At 38.1% G+C, this 20083-nt stretch overlaps 7 protein-coding genes across 8 annotated transcripts; 4 read left to right on the forward strand and 3 right to left on the reverse strand.

Moving 5' to 3' along the window:
* Window positions 1–4463, reverse strand: LOC108823045 (protein SCAR3). Its single transcript, XM_018596272.2, has 9 exons — window positions 4047–4463; window positions 3482–3645; window positions 3068–3191; window positions 2846–2972; window positions 2694–2770; window positions 676–2614; window positions 501–602; window positions 278–400; window positions 1–140 (listed from the first exon to the last, which is right to left on the reverse strand). Exons 1-9 carry the CDS (start codon window positions 4202–4204, stop codon window positions 90–92), a joined length of 2865 nt encoding a protein of 954 aa, XP_018451774.1. The 5' UTR covers window positions 4205–4463; the 3' UTR covers window positions 1–89.
* A 1334-nt stretch (window positions 4464–5797) lies between these two features.
* LOC108819798 (uncharacterized) lies at window positions 5798–7844 on the forward strand. Its single transcript, XM_018592826.2, has 3 exons — window positions 5798–6127; window positions 6233–6966; window positions 7296–7844. The coding sequence occupies exons 1-3, from the start codon at window positions 6074–6076 to the stop codon at window positions 7624–7626; spliced, it is 1119 nt and encodes a 372-aa protein (XP_018448328.1). The 5' UTR covers window positions 5798–6073; the 3' UTR covers window positions 7627–7844.
* A 2196-nt stretch (window positions 7845–10040) lies between these two features.
* On the forward strand, window positions 10041–11154 carry LOC108821028 (uncharacterized). The gene has a single exon (XM_018594075.2). The coding sequence runs from the start codon at window positions 10300–10302 to the stop codon at window positions 10816–10818; it is 519 nt and encodes a 172-aa protein (XP_018449577.1). The 5' UTR covers window positions 10041–10299; the 3' UTR covers window positions 10819–11154.
* Window positions 11155–11791: 637 nt separating this feature from the next.
* On the reverse strand, window positions 11792–12900 carry LOC108821886 (peroxisome biogenesis protein 7-like). The gene has a single exon (XM_018594876.2). The coding sequence runs from the start codon at window positions 12898–12900 to the stop codon at window positions 11947–11949; it is 954 nt and encodes a 317-aa protein (XP_018450378.1). The 3' UTR covers window positions 11792–11946.
* A 253-nt stretch (window positions 12901–13153) lies between these two features.
* LOC108821890 (uncharacterized protein At2g34160-like) lies at window positions 13154–14403 on the forward strand. The gene is made up of 5 exons (XM_018594879.2): window positions 13154–13296; window positions 13503–13551; window positions 13770–13832; window positions 13937–14001; window positions 14085–14403. Exons 1-5 carry the CDS (start codon window positions 13177–13179, stop codon window positions 14178–14180), a joined length of 393 nt encoding a protein of 130 aa, XP_018450381.1. The 5' UTR covers window positions 13154–13176; the 3' UTR covers window positions 14181–14403.
* Window positions 14404–15749: 1346 nt separating this feature from the next.
* On the forward strand, window positions 15750–18408 carry LOC108821884 (uncharacterized). 2 transcript variants are annotated; one of them, XM_056999220.1, is made up of 4 exons: window positions 15750–15986; window positions 16499–17476; window positions 17561–18127; window positions 18229–18408. In XM_056999220.1, exons 2-4 carry the CDS (start codon window positions 16571–16573, stop codon window positions 18256–18258), a joined length of 1503 nt encoding a protein of 500 aa, XP_056855200.1. In that variant the 5' UTR covers window positions 15750–15986; window positions 16499–16570; the 3' UTR covers window positions 18259–18408. The 2 variants fall into 2 exon arrangements, with proteins under 2 accessions (XP_056855200.1, XP_018450374.1); XM_018594872.2 differs by having other exon boundaries at window positions 15751–15986; window positions 16488–17476.
* Window positions 18409–18596: 188 nt separating this feature from the next.
* On the reverse strand, window positions 18597–20077 carry LOC108819799 (CBL-interacting serine/threonine-protein kinase 18-like; the record flags this gene model as incomplete). The annotated part of the gene is made up of 1 exon (XM_018592828.2): window positions 18597–20077. A coding segment is annotated over one exon (1167 nt), but the record flags the coding sequence as incomplete, so codon positions are not given.
* Window positions 20078–20083: the final 6 nt, after the last annotated feature.

A 20083-nucleotide genomic window follows, 5' to 3' on the forward strand; every position in this document is an offset into this window, starting at 1 on the left:
ATCCACACATTAGTTATGATACGAATAAAAAAATACTTGCAGAAAAGTAAATTATAAAGATGAATTGTAAGCTTTAGTGAAAAGGGTTTTTACGTATCGCTCCATGTATCACTTTCATCTCCATCGTTGCTAGCTACAGCCTGAAAAGGAAATAGAGATAGAAAGTGAGTGGAGTGATAGCTAAAGTCATGTGTTGGAATTAGAATAAATAAAAAAGTATTCAAGATTCTGAAGCAAATATTAGATTTAGTTTTGATGTTAATAGAGAGGGATGAACCTGGCGTATTGAGTTTGCTTTCTCCAACATGGCGCTGATCTTAATGTTTATAGCAGGGTCTGTTGTTGCAGCAGCAGCAGAAGATAAAGTCGTTGTCATAACCACAGGTCTCAGGTTGACATGCTGTTTTACAATTTATAAGATTTATTTATTAAAAAATGCATCAAGAAAAGCAGAACATAACTTTTTTTACCACACAAAAAAGGAGTCAAACTGCACTCACTTGTGTTCTGATTTGTTGCAAGAAGTCTTCAGCATCAGTCTCTTTTTCGTTAGCATTTTGTTTGTCCTCCTCCCTTACATTATTCTTCTTCACATGGACCACCTATGAGAAACAATATGCTTGTTAATATCTTATGGAACTGACCCACACAGTACTTAGAAAACTTATCCGTTACCTTAGTTTCTGGTTTAGGAGCAGAAGAAGCAACAGTGTTAGGCTCTTCTTTGTTTTTGACTATAGACGATGAAGTATGCTTCTCAAAGGCGAACCTGAGAGCGTCTTGTAGTTGTAAGGGCTGCGCTGTTTTGTTTTCAGATATTGTTTCCGAGGCTGTTTTAGAAACCATCCATTGCGCAGGTGGAAATGGCGGTGGTAAAGGCTCAACAGGACTCTGGAGGTAAGAGAAGTTTATGGCTGTTACTGTGTCTAGAGAAGCACCTTCACCATTGTTATCAGCATATAGCTCTTGATCTTTTCTTTCATGGCTGTGACTGGATTCTTCCCACTGCTCAGAGCCTGACAAGGACTGATTATCGCTATGATAATCGGTGTCTGACATGTAAGGAGAGGATCTACAAAAAGTGTCATCGTCTGAACAAGAATCAAGAACGGAAGTAGCAGCAGCCTCTGGAAGCAACTGAAAGGAAGAAAACGTATCATCATCCCCAGCTGAAATTTTCAGCTTTAGTCTAGAAGAAGCCTGAAGGGTGTTGTTGTCAACGGGGTTGAGAGATATCTTCATGTGTTGAAGAGGCGGAGACGATGGAGTCCAGTCAATATCTTGCTCACCACCGAACCTGCTCTTCTCTGTCACTTCTCTGTTCTCTGGAATGGTTGCTGGTAAAGCCTGTCTATTATCATGAGACAATGTATCTCTTCTGCGGAAACTATTAGTGAATAGCTTTTGGCTGAGTCCACCAAAGACTCCGTATGAAGAAGTCGTCTCATGGCACTCTCTCTCGTCTACAGTTACATTTTGACTTGCTAAGCTTGAAGCATCAAGAACATGTTCAACTACATCATCTGATTTATCTTTTTCAGCTTCTGCAGAACTTGGCACTTCCAAGACTGGAGGTTTCGATGGGTTCAGTCCCAGCAAACTCCCATTAGTCCATATCTTAATGGCCTCAACTTCACGAGGAACTTTAGCTTCTGAGTTTTGATGTTCACTATGACACAACAAGGGGTTTGACGAATCAGATAAACTGTTCTCAGGTGCAGGAACAAATGTACATGCAGTGTTATCTTCTCCACCGGAAAGATCAGTACTCTCCAACAAATCTTGATGATTCATTTCATCAGTTGCATTTACAGAACCCTTGTCCATCGATCTACTACAAGACTCTTCGACACAACCCTGCTCAAGTTCTTGCTCACACACTGAATTTTCCAACCTCTCGTCTGTAACAACACCACAGGGACTACTGCTCACTGCTTCTTCTTGACTAGTTTTGAGACCTTGATCATTTTCAGATTCTGATTCAATACTGTTAAGCGCATCAACGAAACACTCCCCTTCGCTTTCTGTCTCATGTTCACTACTATCCCTCGGTTCTCTCACCATCTCCAAACCAGTTTTTATCTCTCTTACCTCATCAATCCCATTACTTTGTTGTTGTTTTCCTGATTCTGATTCAATGTCATTTGAATGGCGATCAACTCTACCAGTGCCTTCTCCGTAGCTAGCTCTCTCATCTAGTCCATCCACAGCAGAGTTCGTCTCCATCATTTCAGAAGCATTACCTGTCTGCAACACACCAAGAGGTTCTTCCACTATCTCTGCTTTCTCATCCCAGCTAACGCAAGAAGAGCCAACAGCAGCAGCTTGCCCTTGCGATGGACTAAGATTGAAGCTATCTTTTCCATCTTCGGTTTCAGATTCAGAGAGTACTGAAGCGATGGTGCAAGAGCCCGGTGTCAAGCTGGATGAAACTAACCCCCCTTTCGGTTTTTCTCCAGTCTTCAGTGATGACGAGGTTGCCGTTGAACCACTTCTGGAATCAAAAGAGTGAGAATGATGATCTTGGAGATCAGATATTTTCTCCATATCACTGGTTGATGCAGTTTTAGAAGAAGAGGTCTGTCCACTAAAGCTGATTAAAGTAAATGTCTTCCTGAAATACATTTCCATGTTTCAGTTAATAAATTAAAAACAAACTTTAACTATGCCAATATAAATCTATGTTTTTTTACCTGGCATTCTGGTTAGCAGCAGCCATGGAAGAAGCTAAACGTGACATATCTCGACTCCTTGATGAAGATTTTTTCTTCTGTTCCATGTCACAAAACAATAACTTAATAACTTTCAAGTTAAAAAAGAAAAATGTTTTTACCAATACAATCACCTTAATTTTATAATTCTTGGTTTGGAACTTTTTGTTTTCTTGAATCATCAGGTTGCTTGATGCTCTTCTGAAGTAAGTAGGATCTGAGTATCGCTTCAAGCAAGATCCAGGACCATTTATATCAAACCTGAGGAAAAATAAAGCATAAAGTTTCAAGTTAACATGATGGTTGTTACATACATACATAACAGATAAAAGATAGAAGCTTGCAAGTGACATTACTTATCAAGCAAGTGCAACCGTGGAGGATCCCTGCACTCTTCATAGGGATCCATAATAAAGTGAGGCAAGTCGTCGTGTATTAGGTGGTTTTGCTCATGTGGTATACGAGGATGCCACTCCACACCTGATAACGACATTAAACTCTATTCACTTAAAAAGATATCAAAAACCAAAAACTAATCCTTTCATATCAAGACAACGGGATTCACTAACCACTACCTCAAATTTCAATTTCATATCTATCTACTCTATAAGTTTAACTTATTTCAACTAGCCATCTGTAGGGTAATTTAGTACAAGGGGCAAGTGAAAACTGGGCCTACAAATGACATTATTTTATCATAATAAAGTGAAATCTAGCAAGAATCAGACAATGAGAAGATTGACAAGATGGCACAAGACAAACAAACAGACCTCCTGTGTATGCAAAATGCAAATGAGTTGTCTGTGCAAGCACCGCCTTTTCTAGTGGAGGCACTGTAGCTTCTATATGCTGCAACCTGATCTTCAACTGGTTGCTTCTTGAAGCTGTAGCCATAACTTCCTCCTGTATGCCTTGAAATATCTCTGCTGCAGACCTGAATCAATAGAAAAAGGCAAAACCTTTTAACAAAAGTTTCTTCCTTTCTGAAGCTTGTGTGGCTCTCCATGAATTCTAAGATGACCCTTTTGAACAAAAGACCTCATAAGCCAACATTAAGAGCCACCACATGAGTTTTGTTGTTCACAGAGTTTCATTCAAGAGAGAAGGCAAATGAAAAATAAAATAAAAAGAAAGCTACTTTCTTTCTTTTTGGGTGAATCCTAAAATCACAAACTTCAATAAAAAGTCTATAAAGGCAGTTACTTTCATGCAAAAAAGTGATGATTCTCTTCTTGTCTTAACTTCACCATTAGCTCAAAGAATCATTCAACAGTAAGACACCCTAAAGAAGAAAGAACAAAAAAAAAAACAGAGATTGAGGTCAATAATAATTACTCAGCGAGATCACCAAGCTGACGCAAGACACCGATAAGACCAGAGACTGCAACGCCGTTGAGAACCGCCTCGGGGTCTTCACGATCGACATTTCCATAGAACTCGGCTTGTTGACTCGTACCGTACACATTCCTCACCCCAACCCTAGAAAGAGACATTCTTTCTTTCCCTCTCTAAATCAATCAAAGAATAAAAACCCCCAGTCTTTGTTGTAGACTGAGAAAGATTATTTGGTCTAAAGCATCAACAAAGGTCTCTCTGAATCAAACAAATGGGTTTGGAGGAAAGAGAGAGATTTGTTTATGAGTTTCTGGTGGGTGAGAGGTTGCAGCAGCAGCTTCACTTGCACATTAGAGAGGGAAGTTTTGGAGACAGAGAGAGAGAGAGAGGGGGAGACAGACATTGCCAAGACAGCAAGCCATTCCCTTCACATTCCAATGTAGTTGCTGCACTTTGGTCTTTGCTAAGAAAAGACGGAACTACCCTCCGGTTTTGCGTGTTAATTACGAGGCATGACTTTTTTTTGTTAATTGATTGAATTGTTTTTTTTAGTTATTCAAAGTAAAGTTATTGGTTGGCACGATTTATGAGAACCAGAGGAATGCCATGTGGCTTTACCAACATCTTATTCTGGATTCGATCTTTTAACAATGATTAATGTTCGATTTGTAGTAAAACTCTTAATCGGTTTAAAGCCTCTGATAACTCAGTCTTTGGTGTGAGAACCGTTACTTTATCATCTTTTTTTCTTACAAAAATATGTATTACTGCAGTAGGAAGGAAAAAAGTTAATTATGCTTTATGATACTAGAATTTATAAGCTTGAAGAGTGTCACTGTCAAAATAAATGTTTGAGTCAAAATTTGTAGTTGTTTAGATGAGAATTTTGTATTCTTGTGAATAAATGGAGTTGCTGAGTTGGTTACATGTCTAGAGGAAATATCCAACCAGTGAGATGCACATACACAAATATTACATATTTGTAATAAAACATAATATAATTATCAATAGTACATGAAAATTCTCCATTTGTTGTGTATTGTATGACCAATGCAAAATATTTTTTTTTAATCGTCCAAGTATTATATATGTAGTCTTTAGCTAAATTTTAACTTTGTCAACCATGGAAATTCTTTTTTTTTAAGTGATGAGATCCATGAATTAGTTAAATAATTAATAACACAAATACAATTTGTTCAGAAATTTAAACTGATAGTAAATAGAAAACAAAATTAAAGGATGAGTACAAATTTATAACTTTCAACTGATAAGTCTTAAATTAATTGAAAACTTATAAAGTAAATAAATAAATAAATAAGATGATTCAAACGAGTAAATAATCAAATGAAATTTTGAATAAATCATTTCTCAAATAACTGCATATTCTTAGCTTGCAAAAAAAATGTAGGGGTTTGGTTGATATTTATAGCCTAGTGTAGCTTATGTATTAAGATGATTTTGGAAATGATCATAACTTCTTATTCAAACCTCTTAAACGAGTTCTTCTTAATGGAAAATTTAACACAACCATAATTCATAAATATATCATGGTCCAAAGATTTTTTCAAAAAAGATAAGATAAGCTAAAAGAAATTGTTCTTGGAGAGAATATAGAAAATTGTTAATCACAATATCTTAGACATATTAAAATAAAATAAAGTTTTAAGAATCGTGATTATATTTTTTACAAGGTAAAGTATACAACAGTTTCTTATTCAAAACTACACATAATTTTATAATTTGGACAATATTTCATATAACCGAGAGAGTTATAAAAGGTGCAGTGTTAATTTTCGAAGTCGAAGGCTTAGTTTGTAATAACATAAAACTGGTGGGTTTGAAGTTAGAAATAAATTATTGTTTACTCTTCTTGAGAAGCGTTTTGACCATTGACCTTTGACCTTTGACCTTTGACATTGGTTCGGCGAGGCATATCGTCGAACACCTCATCTGTAACTGATTCCTCAGTCCAATCTCTTCCCTTTCACTTCACTCGATTCAGACATCCTCCGTTATACCATTCGACAATGTTTCGGAGTCTCACCGGACTCTTCAAACTCCCTCCTCGTAACCATCCCCTCGTAAAGCTTCTCTCTTGTGTGTTTTGTTCTGTTCTTATTAGATTCAAAAGGATGCAAAATTCAATTGTTTTTTATTAATCTCTGTGGTGATTTACTTTTTTGCAGATACACTTTCGTCTCTTTTCATCTTCCGTAACCACTCCATATCTATTACTCGGCACTACGTTAAAGACCAATCATCCGGACGGTAGTGACGTCAGAGATGTCCTCTTGTTTGATCCGACAAAAGAAGAGATGCTCACAGTTCCCGACATAACGTTCCCCGAAGATCTCGCTGGTTCGAGACAGATAGGAAGCGCACGTGGATGGGGAATATTCTCTAACGACAATGACCGTACCCTATGTATCAGCGACATTTACACTTCCTTGGGTCCCAAGTCAACCCTCTCAACGATCCCTCTGCCTTCGCTCGTCGCAGTGCACTCTAACCAAACAAACGCCGTCTGGAACGTGGCGATGTCGTCTTCTCCTAGCGAGCAAGACTGTGTCGTGGCCGTAAAGCTGTTGGATAGGCAGCTTAGTCTGTGTAGACCGCACAGTGACATGCGTTGGACTAACGTCGGGGAGATTCTTGCTGAGAATAACTTGCAGAAGCTGGAGAACTCGAGTCTGATGTATTCCAGGAGAGAGCGTAGATTCTACCTGCCTGGTCCCGGAGGCAATTCGTTGTACTCGTGGGATCTTCATTTGAAGAAGAACAGACTCCCTAGCTTCCATGAGTTGTTGTTCAGAGACCTTCCTGAGTTGGATGATTCCGAGTGGAAGCTTTTGGGTTGGTGTTGCAGGACGGAACACCTGGTTGAGTTAGCCTCCACTGACGAACGTTTTCTTGTCAAATGGTATATTATAGTACCGAAACAATATTTTAAAAATTGGTTTTGGTAGAGCACCTGACAACATGTTTATTGCAGGGTTTTTAAAGTGGGGTTCTTATTTAAAAGATAGTTTTTAGTTTTTCTTACTTAAAATTAATTAAGATACTGTTTTTATATTAGGCTAAAAACTGCACCTTAATAAACATGACCTAATTACCGCATAGCTATTTCTTAACATTAGTATATTATATATACTTATATAGTATATGCATATATACGGTCTAGTTACTATAATGTTTTTTCATGTATATTTTTCAGTATCTTATATTGTTGCTTTGTGTGCACGCACGCAGGTACGCACAGCGCTTCTTCTCGTCGAGTCATGAAGGAAGTAACTACACGACGAGGAGGTTCATGGTGTTTAGAGAGAATAAGATGACGGAAGGAAGATACATGCATTACACCGAGGACATTGGAGATGTGTGCATATTTATTTCAATGAGCGAGGCTTTCTGCGTCGAGGCTAGTTCTTGTTCCGGTCTGAAGCCTAACTCCATATACTTTATAGGTCATGGGTTTGGTATTTACAATATAGCTGATACAACAATACATCATTTTCAAGCTCCTGAAGGTGCACCGACTTCTTTCAAAGACCCTTACTGGCTTCCTCCATCTCGTATATAGTGATCAGGCCCATACCACCATTGGTGTCCAAATACAAGCCAAGGGGTTATATCTATGATCCCCACATGTGTATCTCTGAGATTCAATATTAAGCTTATATTTTTTTTCTTTTTAGTAATGAAAAAGGAGCATAATAATGTATGATGAGTTGGGTGTGCATATTGTCTACTTTTGTTGTCGTCTCAACGAATTCGTGCAATCAAATACATAAATCTGTAAACATTATATCAGCTCAAAAGAAAGCTAAAAGAGTTTCACCAAACACTAAAATGTGTAGGAAAAGGGAGAAAGAAAGTAGAATGAGAAAGGAGGGGTCCATGACTCAAATCACTTTCAAAAGGAAAGCAAACCCACATGATCTTGTTTCTCGATATATATTGAATTTTGAAAACCCGCTTCTCGTCATTATCCTTTCGTTTTCTGTTTGTTGTTTTAGCCATGTTACTTTTCATTTTATAGTGTATGTCTTAATACTTTGAACTATGTTTTTTTTAATAAGTTATGTGAAATGAATCCACAATTGATTAAGGTTTGTTGTTTTCTCAGCAAATTAGCGTTTGGAGTTAATTCGAAGTAAAACCTAGACCTTTTCAGAGCAAAAAAGCATTGGTAGTATTAATCTTATTTATAAAAGTTATTTTAAGATATATTTTCAAAATACAACTAATAAGAAGAAAAAAAAAAGAATAAGGCAGTAGGATCTAAAATCCAAGAGGATGCATGCATATATCATACTCTCTCCGTTTTTAAAAGATAGGCTTTTTAGTGTTTTTACATATATTAAAAGACACATTGTATCACTATAATAAATTTATCGTTTTCTATAGTTTTCAATTTTCAATAGCTTTTAGCTAATAGCAATCTAACAAAACCAATTAATTTTTCTTAAAGTTTGCAATTTTTTCATAGAAAACATAAAATATACATCTTTTTTTTAAATAAAATATTTTTCTAAAATATAAATCTTTTAGGAACGGAAATAATATATAATTCATTGGAAATATTTCGAACTAATGTCATCAAACTGTCGTTTATTTCTTATTGAATTGACTTTGATGGCACGCAATGACATCAAAAAGAAAAAAAGGTCACACCAAAAAAAAGACAACAGGAATAACACAAATTGCAAAGCTATAAGTTGGTTCTGAACTTCTGATAGTTGTTATGTGTGGGTTTGGAACCGAACTGGTGTTTTTTTTTGAGAAAAGAAAACACGGTTCCAATGTGTATAATAACAACTATAACACGAAGATTTTTACTATATGATATTATTTCTAAAATTTGAGTTGCAATCTAATATTGTTATTGAAGTATTTAAGTATAACGACAAAGCTTAATAGGGGGTTGGCACGAATCAGATATGAGTCTAAGAATATGATAAGATGACGCATAATTAGTCCGCGACTACTCAGGAAGAAACTAGAAATTAATATTTCAACTGCTGCTTGCTTAGTGTCTTGCATGGTATCTTAAATCAAGACTTAACTTGATGAAATAGTGGAAAGTGCAATATGTTGTGATAATAATTGAGACCAAATGATGCTATAACATGTGTCTACTACCCTTAAGCACTCAGCCTAGATGATGAACCACATTGTGCATTTTACAACTGAATTTATTATAAGATAATATAAAAACTAAAGAGAAGAAGAAGAAGAATAAATAATTGAAAGCTTTTTAGCGAGGAAGAGGGGTCCCCTCAAATGTAGTAGACGATGGATCCAAAAGGTAAAGTACATTCACATCAATCGTTGGGTGCAATTATTCATTCCATCTATTTGAAATCGTCTCATCACCATCTAGAAAAAGAAAAAGAAATTCTTTATATTTCTATACTTAAACAAATGTTCTTTCACCCCTTTTCCCTTCATTTGTTTGTTATATTATGGTTTTATTCAAATGATTATACATCTTCGTATGGTTTATGTTCTATTTCAAACGAATGTCTTTAAGGAATATATACCAAGGTTTTTAAATTTTACTTTTGATATTATATTTTGTACTTTAAAGACAATATAGTAATTTTGACAAAAAAAAGACAACATATTAATATACACATCTCCCATCTCAATCAAAAAGACAAAACCCCACTTAGTTATCTCATGATTATTTTATACGGATGACAATTCTTAGTTCCCTCAACACTGTTTGGTGTAATGTTGGTATGCATATAGAAAATGGACATTGGCATCTAATGAAAATTTCAAAACCTTCCATAAGCTTATAGGTAAATGCTAGTTGAGGGAATATTAAAAGCGGAGAAAAGCCAAAATAATTACAAAATAATGAAATGCTATTCAACGTATATTCCTACACCCAGCCGCTGAAAAACAGCAGAAAAAGAGCAACTAACAGAACCCATAAAACTATATATACACACTAAACACATATATACTTTTATACAACATTAAAACACACCATAAGGCGACGTCCGATTAAAAACGCACTAATGAAACATGACTATAAATAATAACACACATGGTCTTAAAATCCTCAAAAAGAGTACCAAAAAAACGAAAGAAAATACAATTCAAGCTTCTCTCTTCAAGATCACTTGTCTCACGTCTCTCTTTTCGTTATTTCTCCTTTTTCATCTCTATTTAACTCTCATGATTTACACAAGAACTAAAGTCTTTAAACTATATACTTTTTTTCATTAAAAGCAAAAAGAGGATGAAGGAGACAATCAGATGCTGCATCGCCTGCATCCTACCGTGCGGAGCTTTGGACGTGATCCGCATCGTACACTCGAACGGTCACGTAGAGGAGATCAGTGGAACAATCACAGCCGGCGAAGTAATGAAGGCACACCCGAAGCACGTACTCAAGAAACCCTCTTCTTCACCGTCTGATCATGATCAAGAACGTGGTGATCTAATCTCAGCCACAAAGATCGTCATCGTCCCTCCGGAAGCTGAGCTCCAACGTGGCAAGATTTACTTCCTCATGCCTGCAGCTAAATCTGATAAACGTAATGCAAAAGCCGTCAAGAAGCGGTCACAGACTCGTCGGCATGGTGGAGAAGTTGATGATAGTGGTAATGATAAAAGTTACGACAAGGATGTGTCACCGTTGATCTCTGATCGGTACTTGACGGAGATACTGTCGGAAAAAATCGCGACTCAGAAAGATCGGAGAAAGGGACGCGTTGGCGTTTGGAGGCCGCACTTAGAAAGCATAAATGAAGATTGAGGAAAACGCATCGCTTTTATTTAATTACAAGAGTCTCACTCGTTTTTTTTGGTGCTTATTATGTATTTTAGAACATTGGTTCATAATAGTTTTTTCATCAAGGGAAAATATCCAAGAGAACGTTTTGTTTACTTTGGATCAAATTTCTTAAAAACAAATCAAAATACTTACTTGGTTACTCCTCATTTTAATAGAGGATCTAGTAGAACTTAAAGCAATATATCATCATCAAATGTCTCTCATAGAGTTTCTAAAGACATTATGTAATATTTTGGATATATTTAATTTTTTTAAGTATATTCAAAAGTTCAATAAATAGACATTTTTATTAGTAAACTAACGAATAAATATGTAGCCAATGAACAAAAAATAAGATCTTAATCTACTAAACAAGCTGCTAAAACGTATATAGACTAAGCATCACTATTTCGATTAGAAAACACCAACGACAAAGTTTAGAAATACATATACAAATGAAACCTACACTAACACCACAAAGTGATGTATGGCCAACCCAAAGGACTTAAAAACAGCGTTCTCTTGGATTCGAATAGTTCTTAGGAAAGACTTTTAAGTACTCATTGGATCTGCTATCATCGAAGTTTCAAACCGAATAATGATTTTTTGGAGACTTTATCATTTTGAGTCCAATGTTTCAACTTTTTTTGTGCGTGCTCATCTTACTTTCCTCATATTTACAATCGTAATGAGTTTTCTTGCATAAGTTCTAAAGAGTCTTTGTTTTTCTTTTTGAACTTTTTAGTTTGAAAGAAGAAAATTGTAGAGTCAGTCTGAAGTGACTTAAAGATCGTGCCAAAATAGAGTTCTTCCCGCACACAAACTAATCTACACTGTTGTGAACTTTGAATTAGAATGACTATGCAGTTAGATTCAAACGACCAAAGCGTTGATGCAACACATGGATGGTGGTGGCTACATCAACACATATATTCATTTATCTCACCAATCACAATTCAAAAGAAAACCTTCTTTCATATATGAAATTTCCATCAATTACATCCCTTTTATGCAAAGATCCCAAACTTTTTTATTCCGACAAACAAAACTAAACCAATATTCCACAGTAAATAAACGAGGAAACTGTTTCGAATTTGGACCACCAAAGACTTAACTCGCTCTCGGATCCATCCCCTGCTGCCAAACATAGACAAGCTCGTCCCAACCAGTACTCGCCATCAAACCCTCCACCAAAACACTCATATCAATCCCAACAGCAAACTCGGTATGATGATCATACCTCCCCACCAACGCATCCTCCACCATATAGTCCCACAGACAAACACTCATATCATACGAGCAAGAAGCCACCAAACTCCTCCTATGCGGCGAGAACTTCACCTTCCTCACCGCATACCCATGCCCATTAAGCACAGCCAAGGGAGCCCTATAACTCCTCACATCCCACACCTTAATCGTCTTATCCACCGACGAAGTCGCCAGAACACAATCATCATACTTGTTCCAATCACACGACAGTATCTCAAAATCGTGCCCGGGGATGATCATGGTGGATCCAGGCTCCCGCACGTCCCATATCCTCACCGTGCAGTCTCCCGACGCCGAGGCGAACACGTCGCCGTGCTTCGGGTTCCACACGGCCTGGTAGACGCAGTAGGCGTGCTCCTTGAACGTCCTGATGCTCGCGGGCCGATCAACGGCCCAGAGCTTCACGGTGTCGTCCCACGACGCCGTGAGGAAAGAGTCGCGGCGCGTGGGGTTGTAGTCAGCCGAGTGGACCTCACGCGCGTGCTCCTGGAAGGATCGTACGGGGTTGGAGGGAGGCGGGAGGGCGGTGTCGTAGATCTTGACGGAGCCGTCTCCGAGGGCGGCCACGAGGACGGAGTCGTGGGACTCGGACCAGGCGACGTCGTAGACGGCGTCGGCGGTGTCGAAGGAGACGGACTCGGCGACGCCGGGAGGGCCCGGGGAGAGCTCGAGGACGTGGATCTTGCCGTTTCCGAGGATCCCGAAGTTCTGTGCGGTGGCGACGGCGAGGCGCGACTCGTAGAAGGGGCTGAATTTCACTGAGTAGCCGTTGAACGGCGCCTTGAACACCGGCATGGCTGATGCTCCGGCGAGTGTGTATTCTCGAATATTCAGGGGGATCTGATCGGATAACGTCTCGAATTACAATTATTATTATTTTCTTTATCGGGCCATGGGCTCGGCCCATTATAACATTTTCGAAGGTTGTGTTAAACCGACGTCGTTTGGGTTTACGAGTTAGGGTTTTTTGGGGGCTTTGGTCAAGGGAGGAACTCTTCATCTGTCTCGTTTCTGAGAAATATAAATCGAGAGAAAGAGGGGAGAAAGTGTTAACCTCGAGTTTAATTAACAATGGAAGGGATCACGGAAGGAGTTAACAACATGAGCTTGGCCGTTGATTCGCAGAAGAAGAATCGGATTCAAGTTTCCAACACTAAGAAACCATTGTTCTTCTACGTCAATCTCGCCAAGGTACAAAACCCTAAAAATCGTTACATATGATTCAAAATCGAGTACTCTGTTTCTGTATATTATCTGTAAATTTCTCTGATTGTTTATGTGAGTATGTGTATCCGTGAGACGTTATGAGTTATTGCTGTGTAAAGTAATGTTTTTGAAACTGTTTGAATTGGTGTTCTGTCTTGTCAAGTGACTCTTATGTCTTGTCTTTTCCACAGAGGTACATGCAGCAGTACGCAGATGTGGAGTTGTCTGCACTTGGAATGGGTAAATTTTTTTTTTTGTTTCTCTCTTTATGATTTAATGTATGGTTTTATTATGCAATGTAACTGAGTTTTACTAAATTCAAAGTAGCAAATTTTTTTCATTCATTTATTGTCATGAGATTTAGGATCTTCATATAATCTTTACCTTGTATTATCTGTTGTGACTTTCTTTATTTGAAGAGATTATTCGGGTTTCTTATCAAACATTTAATTGTGTAGCCATTGCGACTGTTGTTACCGTAGCTGAGATATTGAAGAACAGCGGGTTTGCTGTTGAAAAGAGTAAGAAGATCTTCTCAACCTTGATTAGTTACAAGAGATTTTCAAAGATTCTAGTGACTTGAAGTTTTTGCTTATTTTTCCAAAACTTGTTTTCTTCTTATTAGAGATCATGACTTCGACTGTGGATATCAAGGACGGTGCAAGGGGTCGTCCTGTGCAGAAACCCAAGGTATATAGTTGTGAAAAAATCATGTTTTTTCTTCCTGAAAGCGGCTACATTGTTAGCTAATTATGTGGATACCCGATTTGCAGATTGAGATAACGCTCGCCAAGTCTGAGAAGTTTGATGAATTAATGGCTGCGGCCAACGAAGACAAGGAGGCTGCAGAAGCTCAAGAGCAGAACTGAAATCTTTTTTTTTTTTGAGTTTCTTTCGACCATCTGATTTCTCTGTTTCTCATCTCTCTGCTAAAACACTTTGATTTATTTTTGTTTTGGCTCACTTTGAAATGTTATCTTGGATTGTGTTCGCTGTACTTGTGAACGTGTTTATTTACAGATCGTAGTAGGTGTTAGACAAGATTTTGTTGCATAACGTTTTCGAATATATATATCCTATTCGAAACCTTAACACAGTGTTAACTATGTGGGATATGGATTCTGGTCAATGGAAAATGTTAACGATGCAATAAAAAAAACAATGTTGGATGTGGCTTACGCATGAACAGGGCAAGTTACCTATCTTATCTGTTGAGATGACTGGAACAAAAATGTAAGCCACATGATTCAACTCATTTGGATCCACATGACATCATGCGGTGTGGCTATAACTAGATGCTCGTTATCAGTGTGCACTTAGGCTTCCTCACCAACTAGTCACTTTGGTTCAGAATCTTTTTAGCACAAAGCCAATATACAATACTCCAACAAATTTTTAACTAATTATTTTATTTGTCAAAGGGATTTCATAAAACAGTGAATATACAAAAACATTAGAGAAACATTATATAAAGCTGTAAAATAAATAATCTTTTATTTGTTAATTGCAGTATGGGATGGGATTACATTGCATGATGATGATGATAGTTTTTACTGCTTTAATCATTATGTCTGAACAAATTAGCCAATTCAGATTGATTTCAGTAATTAGATTGAATGATTATGGAAAGAAAATTATAGTGTCATCTATTTTGTGCAACCGAAAAAGAACATAATTTAAAGTACTAGCATTACTTCTATACTGCAAGTATACCATGACTGTTTTAGCAAATATCCAAACTTTAGCAAGTTTTTTTTTTGAACTGTACTTTGTCAAGATTCTAAGGAAAGTGAGCACTTCTATTTAAATAAACTTCCTCGTACAATAATGGTATAATAGTATTCATTGAAATATAAGTGAGTTATAAGTTGATGTTTGTTTATTTATTTATTTTATAGAAACCTTTTTATTGATTCATTTTGGAGTTGTTATTCTTAAATGGCTGGACCATCTTCTCTTCTATACCAATCTTCTATAGAAGTAACTAACTGGATATGATAGATTGAGACTTTGGTTGGTGTCGCTAAAAATTCTTTGCTTCCATCATTCTCTAATGTGTCGGTCGACAACTTAATTTATTCCACAAAAATGCAAGTAAAAGGGCCTCATAATTGTATACTAATGATTTTAATAATCAGTTCTACAATACTCAGTGCTCGATTAACAAATTATAAGTAATGTACTGAAGACAAAAACATGTAGATTTCCGACAGGCATCCAAACAAATTATTTGTGACAAACAAACAAATGAGACAAAGAAAACTTACAGAAATTGAATTAGTTTGGTTTCAAAACCAATAATTATAATCGAAGTCGGTTTGGTTCGGTGCGGTGAAAACTTGCATTAAATAGACAGACCACTTCTATTAATGTACACACGTAGAATTGTTACAGAGGGAAGAGAGTTAAAGAGTAGTAACTGTCCCACCTCGAAAAGCTCCAGTCCCCTCGTGACTTTTTCTACGAGTCCCATCTTCTTCGCCTCCTTCATCTTCACGGCACATTTCCAAAAGATAAATAAAAGCTTTACCTTTATCTCTCTCTTACGTTTACTTAAAGTCTATCTGGACTCATTCCTTTTAAGTCTCTCAAGCCTCTTCCTCTCCCCTATCTCTCTCGACGTATAGAAAGATATAAGAAGACACTGAAAACGGATTCTCTCTGCGCACTCTCAAGTTAGTTTTCGTGTCTAATCCAGCTTTTATGCGATTTCACGAGTTTTGCTTTTGCTTGATTGTAGAAATGGATTTAATTATTATAGAAGTGGATTTTGTAATCAATTGCGAAAATATATCAATTTTTTTTCATATCACCAGGCGTCTGAATTGCAGATATGATATGAAAATGTGATCACTAGATTCTCAATACTTAATTTAAATTCCAAAATTCTTTAGTAGTTAATTATTTTAAACTGAAGTTTCTAGTAGAGAAAAAGTTAAGGAAGAGGTCTTCTCTTTTGTTTGCTTATACATTATTATTCAGATAATCATCCTATATGTATATGATTATTATAATTATATGGTTTTTGCATGGATAGAATCCAAATTACTAAAAAAATAATTAATGTTTTGTATATCTATTAAGCAGAAAGTGATAATATCTAAATGATTATTATAACTGTATGGTTTTTGCATGGATAGAATCCAAATTACTAAAAAAATATTTATGTTTTGTAGTTTCTATTCAGATCTGTTCTGTAGAATCTAAAAGCATTTTCACAAAATGAGTCTGTGAGCCAATCCTAGCAACTTCCTCAAGTATGGCAGAGAGGAAACTGAACTTGGAAGCACCTCTTCTTTCAACAAGGCGGATGCAGAAGACATCAGCAGTTTCTGTGCGTAGAAACAAGACATTTGACTTCAGTCATGACTTTAAGACGAATGATGATTCTTCCTCTGTTCCAGTTCTTGTTCCAGATATGGGTTTAGATCACTTCACCGAGTCTGCCTCTGTTCCTTTCACATGGGAGCAAGCCCCTGGGAAATTAAAAGGAAATGATTCCACACCTCAGGAGGAAGTCTTCACACCATGTCCTCCTCCAGGGAAAGCCATTGATAGGAACCTTAGTTCAAAGACTAAACAAGTTGATGAAGAGGAAGAAGAGTCAGAGGATGTGTTCTCTGATGCTCGTGATACACTCTCTCCCAAGGACTCCTTTTCTGTAAACCACAGCATAAGTGGTGTGAGTGAATACGGTGCAACTGCTGAGAAGAAGAAAACACTAAACCCTTGTGAGGATCCTCAATCACGGGACTTCATGTTGAACCGTTTTTTACCAGCTGCCAAAGCAATGACTATGGAGCAGCCTCACTATGCTTTGAATCGTAAACCATCGAGTTTTATGTCTGAACCGACGTTACAGATAAGAGACTTAGTACCAGTGGAGAAGCGGCAAAATTCTAAAAGGTATGATGAGTGTAGAGTCTCACCTTGTTATGATCACCAAGACACAGATGATAAAGAAAGCGAGGAGGAGGAGGATGGTGAAGTTTCTGAGTATGCTTATATTCCAAGGAGAGGTTGTGGTATGTTGCCACAGTTGTGCTTTAAAGAATCTCTCAGTATGATGAACACTTTTAAAACCAAACACAAGACAACAAGCCATGATGGAGTCAAGTCAAGCAAGGTTTCTCAACTCAGATCTAGGTTCCAATCTGTTAAACAGGTTCCAGCTTCTTCACACTCCTATTCGTTTCTTTTCGATTTTATTATTACACACTCGCTGATAGTTTTGTACCTTTTTCTCCAGCTGGCTATTGATTCAGTTTCGAAGCACAAGCTGAGTCCGGTTCATCCAAGCATGGGGAAGAAGTTCAACTCTGAAACGAACCTAACTTGTCCCGCAAGTAGTAGGTCTTCATCTCCTTACAGACACCCTAGATGTATGTCACCATTTCGCACTACAAACGCCACGTGTTTCCCTGACACTCGTAAGGAAACAGAGAGCCTGAGAGCTAACAGGTTGAACAAGCATATTAGAAGCATGAGCATGTCTCAGGAATTACTCTACCCAAACGGTTCCACCGAGAATTCTCCCAAGAGTACTAGTGACCATCATAGTTCAATCTTTCCAGAGGAATCAGAGAAGGAACCAAACACCTCCTCTTGCAGGTCACCTCTTGCACCACCGTCGCCTAAAAAGCCTTCTGAGTCTTGGCTTTGGCATAATCTGCCATCTCAGATCCCTTCACGTAGATATCCTTTCCATCCTCAAAAGCAGGATCTTAATGACAACAACAACTACAGGAATGTTACCAAGTGGGAAACTATTGTTAAGACTTCCTACCTGCACAGAGATCATATTCGATATTCCGAAGTACACCATTTTTTATAATGTTTTCACACAGAATAAAAAGTTACCTATATATATGTGTATATATATAACCCTATCTTTGGTGTTTGCTTCATATTTTGCAGGAACTGGTTGCTCATACATCTCTTCAATGAGTGAGCTTGAAGCTTCTCCGAGATGTACTTCCTCACAATCATCAGGTTTATTATAGATGCGTTTTCATCTTTGATTAGCAGTTGTTGTAAAGAAATCCTGTCATTGTGCAGCTGAGTTTTACCTAATAATAATCACTCATTTTGGCTTAACTGCTTAAGGCAGATAAACTCGATTTAAACCTTCATAATTCTTGTTTCAAAAAAAAAAACCTCATAATTCTCATGGAGCAAAATATTATAGCTTAGGACGCACGAAACAGATAAATAGGGGAAGGCTGAGAAAGAATTCCCATAAGCTCGTCTCTTGTGTTACAAGTTACAAGTATGTACAAAGATTACATGAGCAATCTGACTGAAAAAAACTGGCTCTATAAGCAGCCAGCAAAAACTGAGTAATTACTCAGATATATATCCTTTTTGTATCTTTTCCCTCCTTCATCTTCCTATCACTCACCGTTACAGTAACACTTACACATAAACACACGCAGACACACTCACACATACACAGACTGGGAGATTACGGAGATGTCCTAGATTAATCTTGAATCTCAAAGATCTCCGTAACATCCCAATACCGCACCATAAACATAGAACAAGAATGTAATAATCTTTGTATTCTTATTCTCAGCCTTCCTTGTATTACTATACAGTATCAGACGGCAACACACATTGTTTCTTCTACTACAACATCTCCTTTTCCTTTCTCACCTCCTCGGTCATGCTTTAGTTTCTCCAGCTCTGGTCTGAGTTCTTTATTGCAAAACTCTTCGTACTCTTCTCTGTCTCCTCCTTTCTGCTTCACCTCCACCACCACAAGAGACGGCGTCAGCTCAAATATCTCAGCTCCTATCGTCAACGGCCCCTTTGCTCCTTCTCTACACCCTTCTAACCTCAAACTCCACTCCTTCTTCCTCACCGTAAAGCTAACAACTCTCGCTACCTCCTCCAGCTTCGCTATGATCTCCGAAACAGGAGCGCCTGACAGAAACCTCGTCCCTTCTCCTCCTTCCTCAAACAAACCCGACAGATCAAACCCTGACGAGAACGATATGATATCAAACGCGTTTAAGCTCGCTGGTCTCGGCATTGAACCGATCCTCCTCACGTCAAACTCTGCATCGCTCTCTGAAACCGTTGACGACCTGCCAGAGGAACACGACTCCTCCTCTTCCTCCTCCTCCTCGTCTTCTCTACACAGTTTATCATCTTCTATGTAGAACTTAACGTGTTTGAATCCTTTCTTGAACCATCTACTCTTCATGATCTCAGGTATCGTGATCCGAGTATCCGGATTGGTATCGAGAAGCCGAGTCAATAACCGGACAAGATCAGATGAAAACCAACGAGGACAACGGAACTCTCCTTTGTAGATCTTCTTGTACATGGCCATGATGTTCTTGTCGTAAAACGGGATGTGACCAGCCATCAACACGAACAAGATCACTCCGCAAGACCACACATCGGCCTTAGCCGCATCATACCCTTTCCTCGTTAAAACCTCCGGCGCCAGATACGCCGGAGTCCCGCAGAACGTGTGGCAGAGCCCGTCCTGACGGAGCTGCTCTGCCACCGCGCTGAGACCAAAGTCAGAGACTTTTAGGTTCCCTTTAGCGTCTAGAAGCAGATTCTCCGGCTTAAGGTCGCGGTGATAGACACCGCGGCCGTGACAGAAGGACACGGAGGAGATCAGCTGCTGGAAATATCTCCGAGCGGTCTCCTCCGGCAAACGTCCTTTAGCCACCGTGTTGAACAGCTCCCCTCCCGGGACGTACTCCATCACGAAGTAGATCTTGGTCTTCGTCGCCATGACTTCGAAGAGGTGGAC

Source organism: Raphanus sativus, unplaced genomic scaffold (assembly GCF_000801105.2).
Source record: "Raphanus sativus cultivar WK10039 unplaced genomic scaffold, ASM80110v3 Scaffold1692, whole genome shotgun sequence".
Lineage (NCBI taxonomy): Eukaryota > Viridiplantae > Streptophyta > Magnoliopsida > Brassicales > Brassicaceae > Raphanus > Raphanus sativus.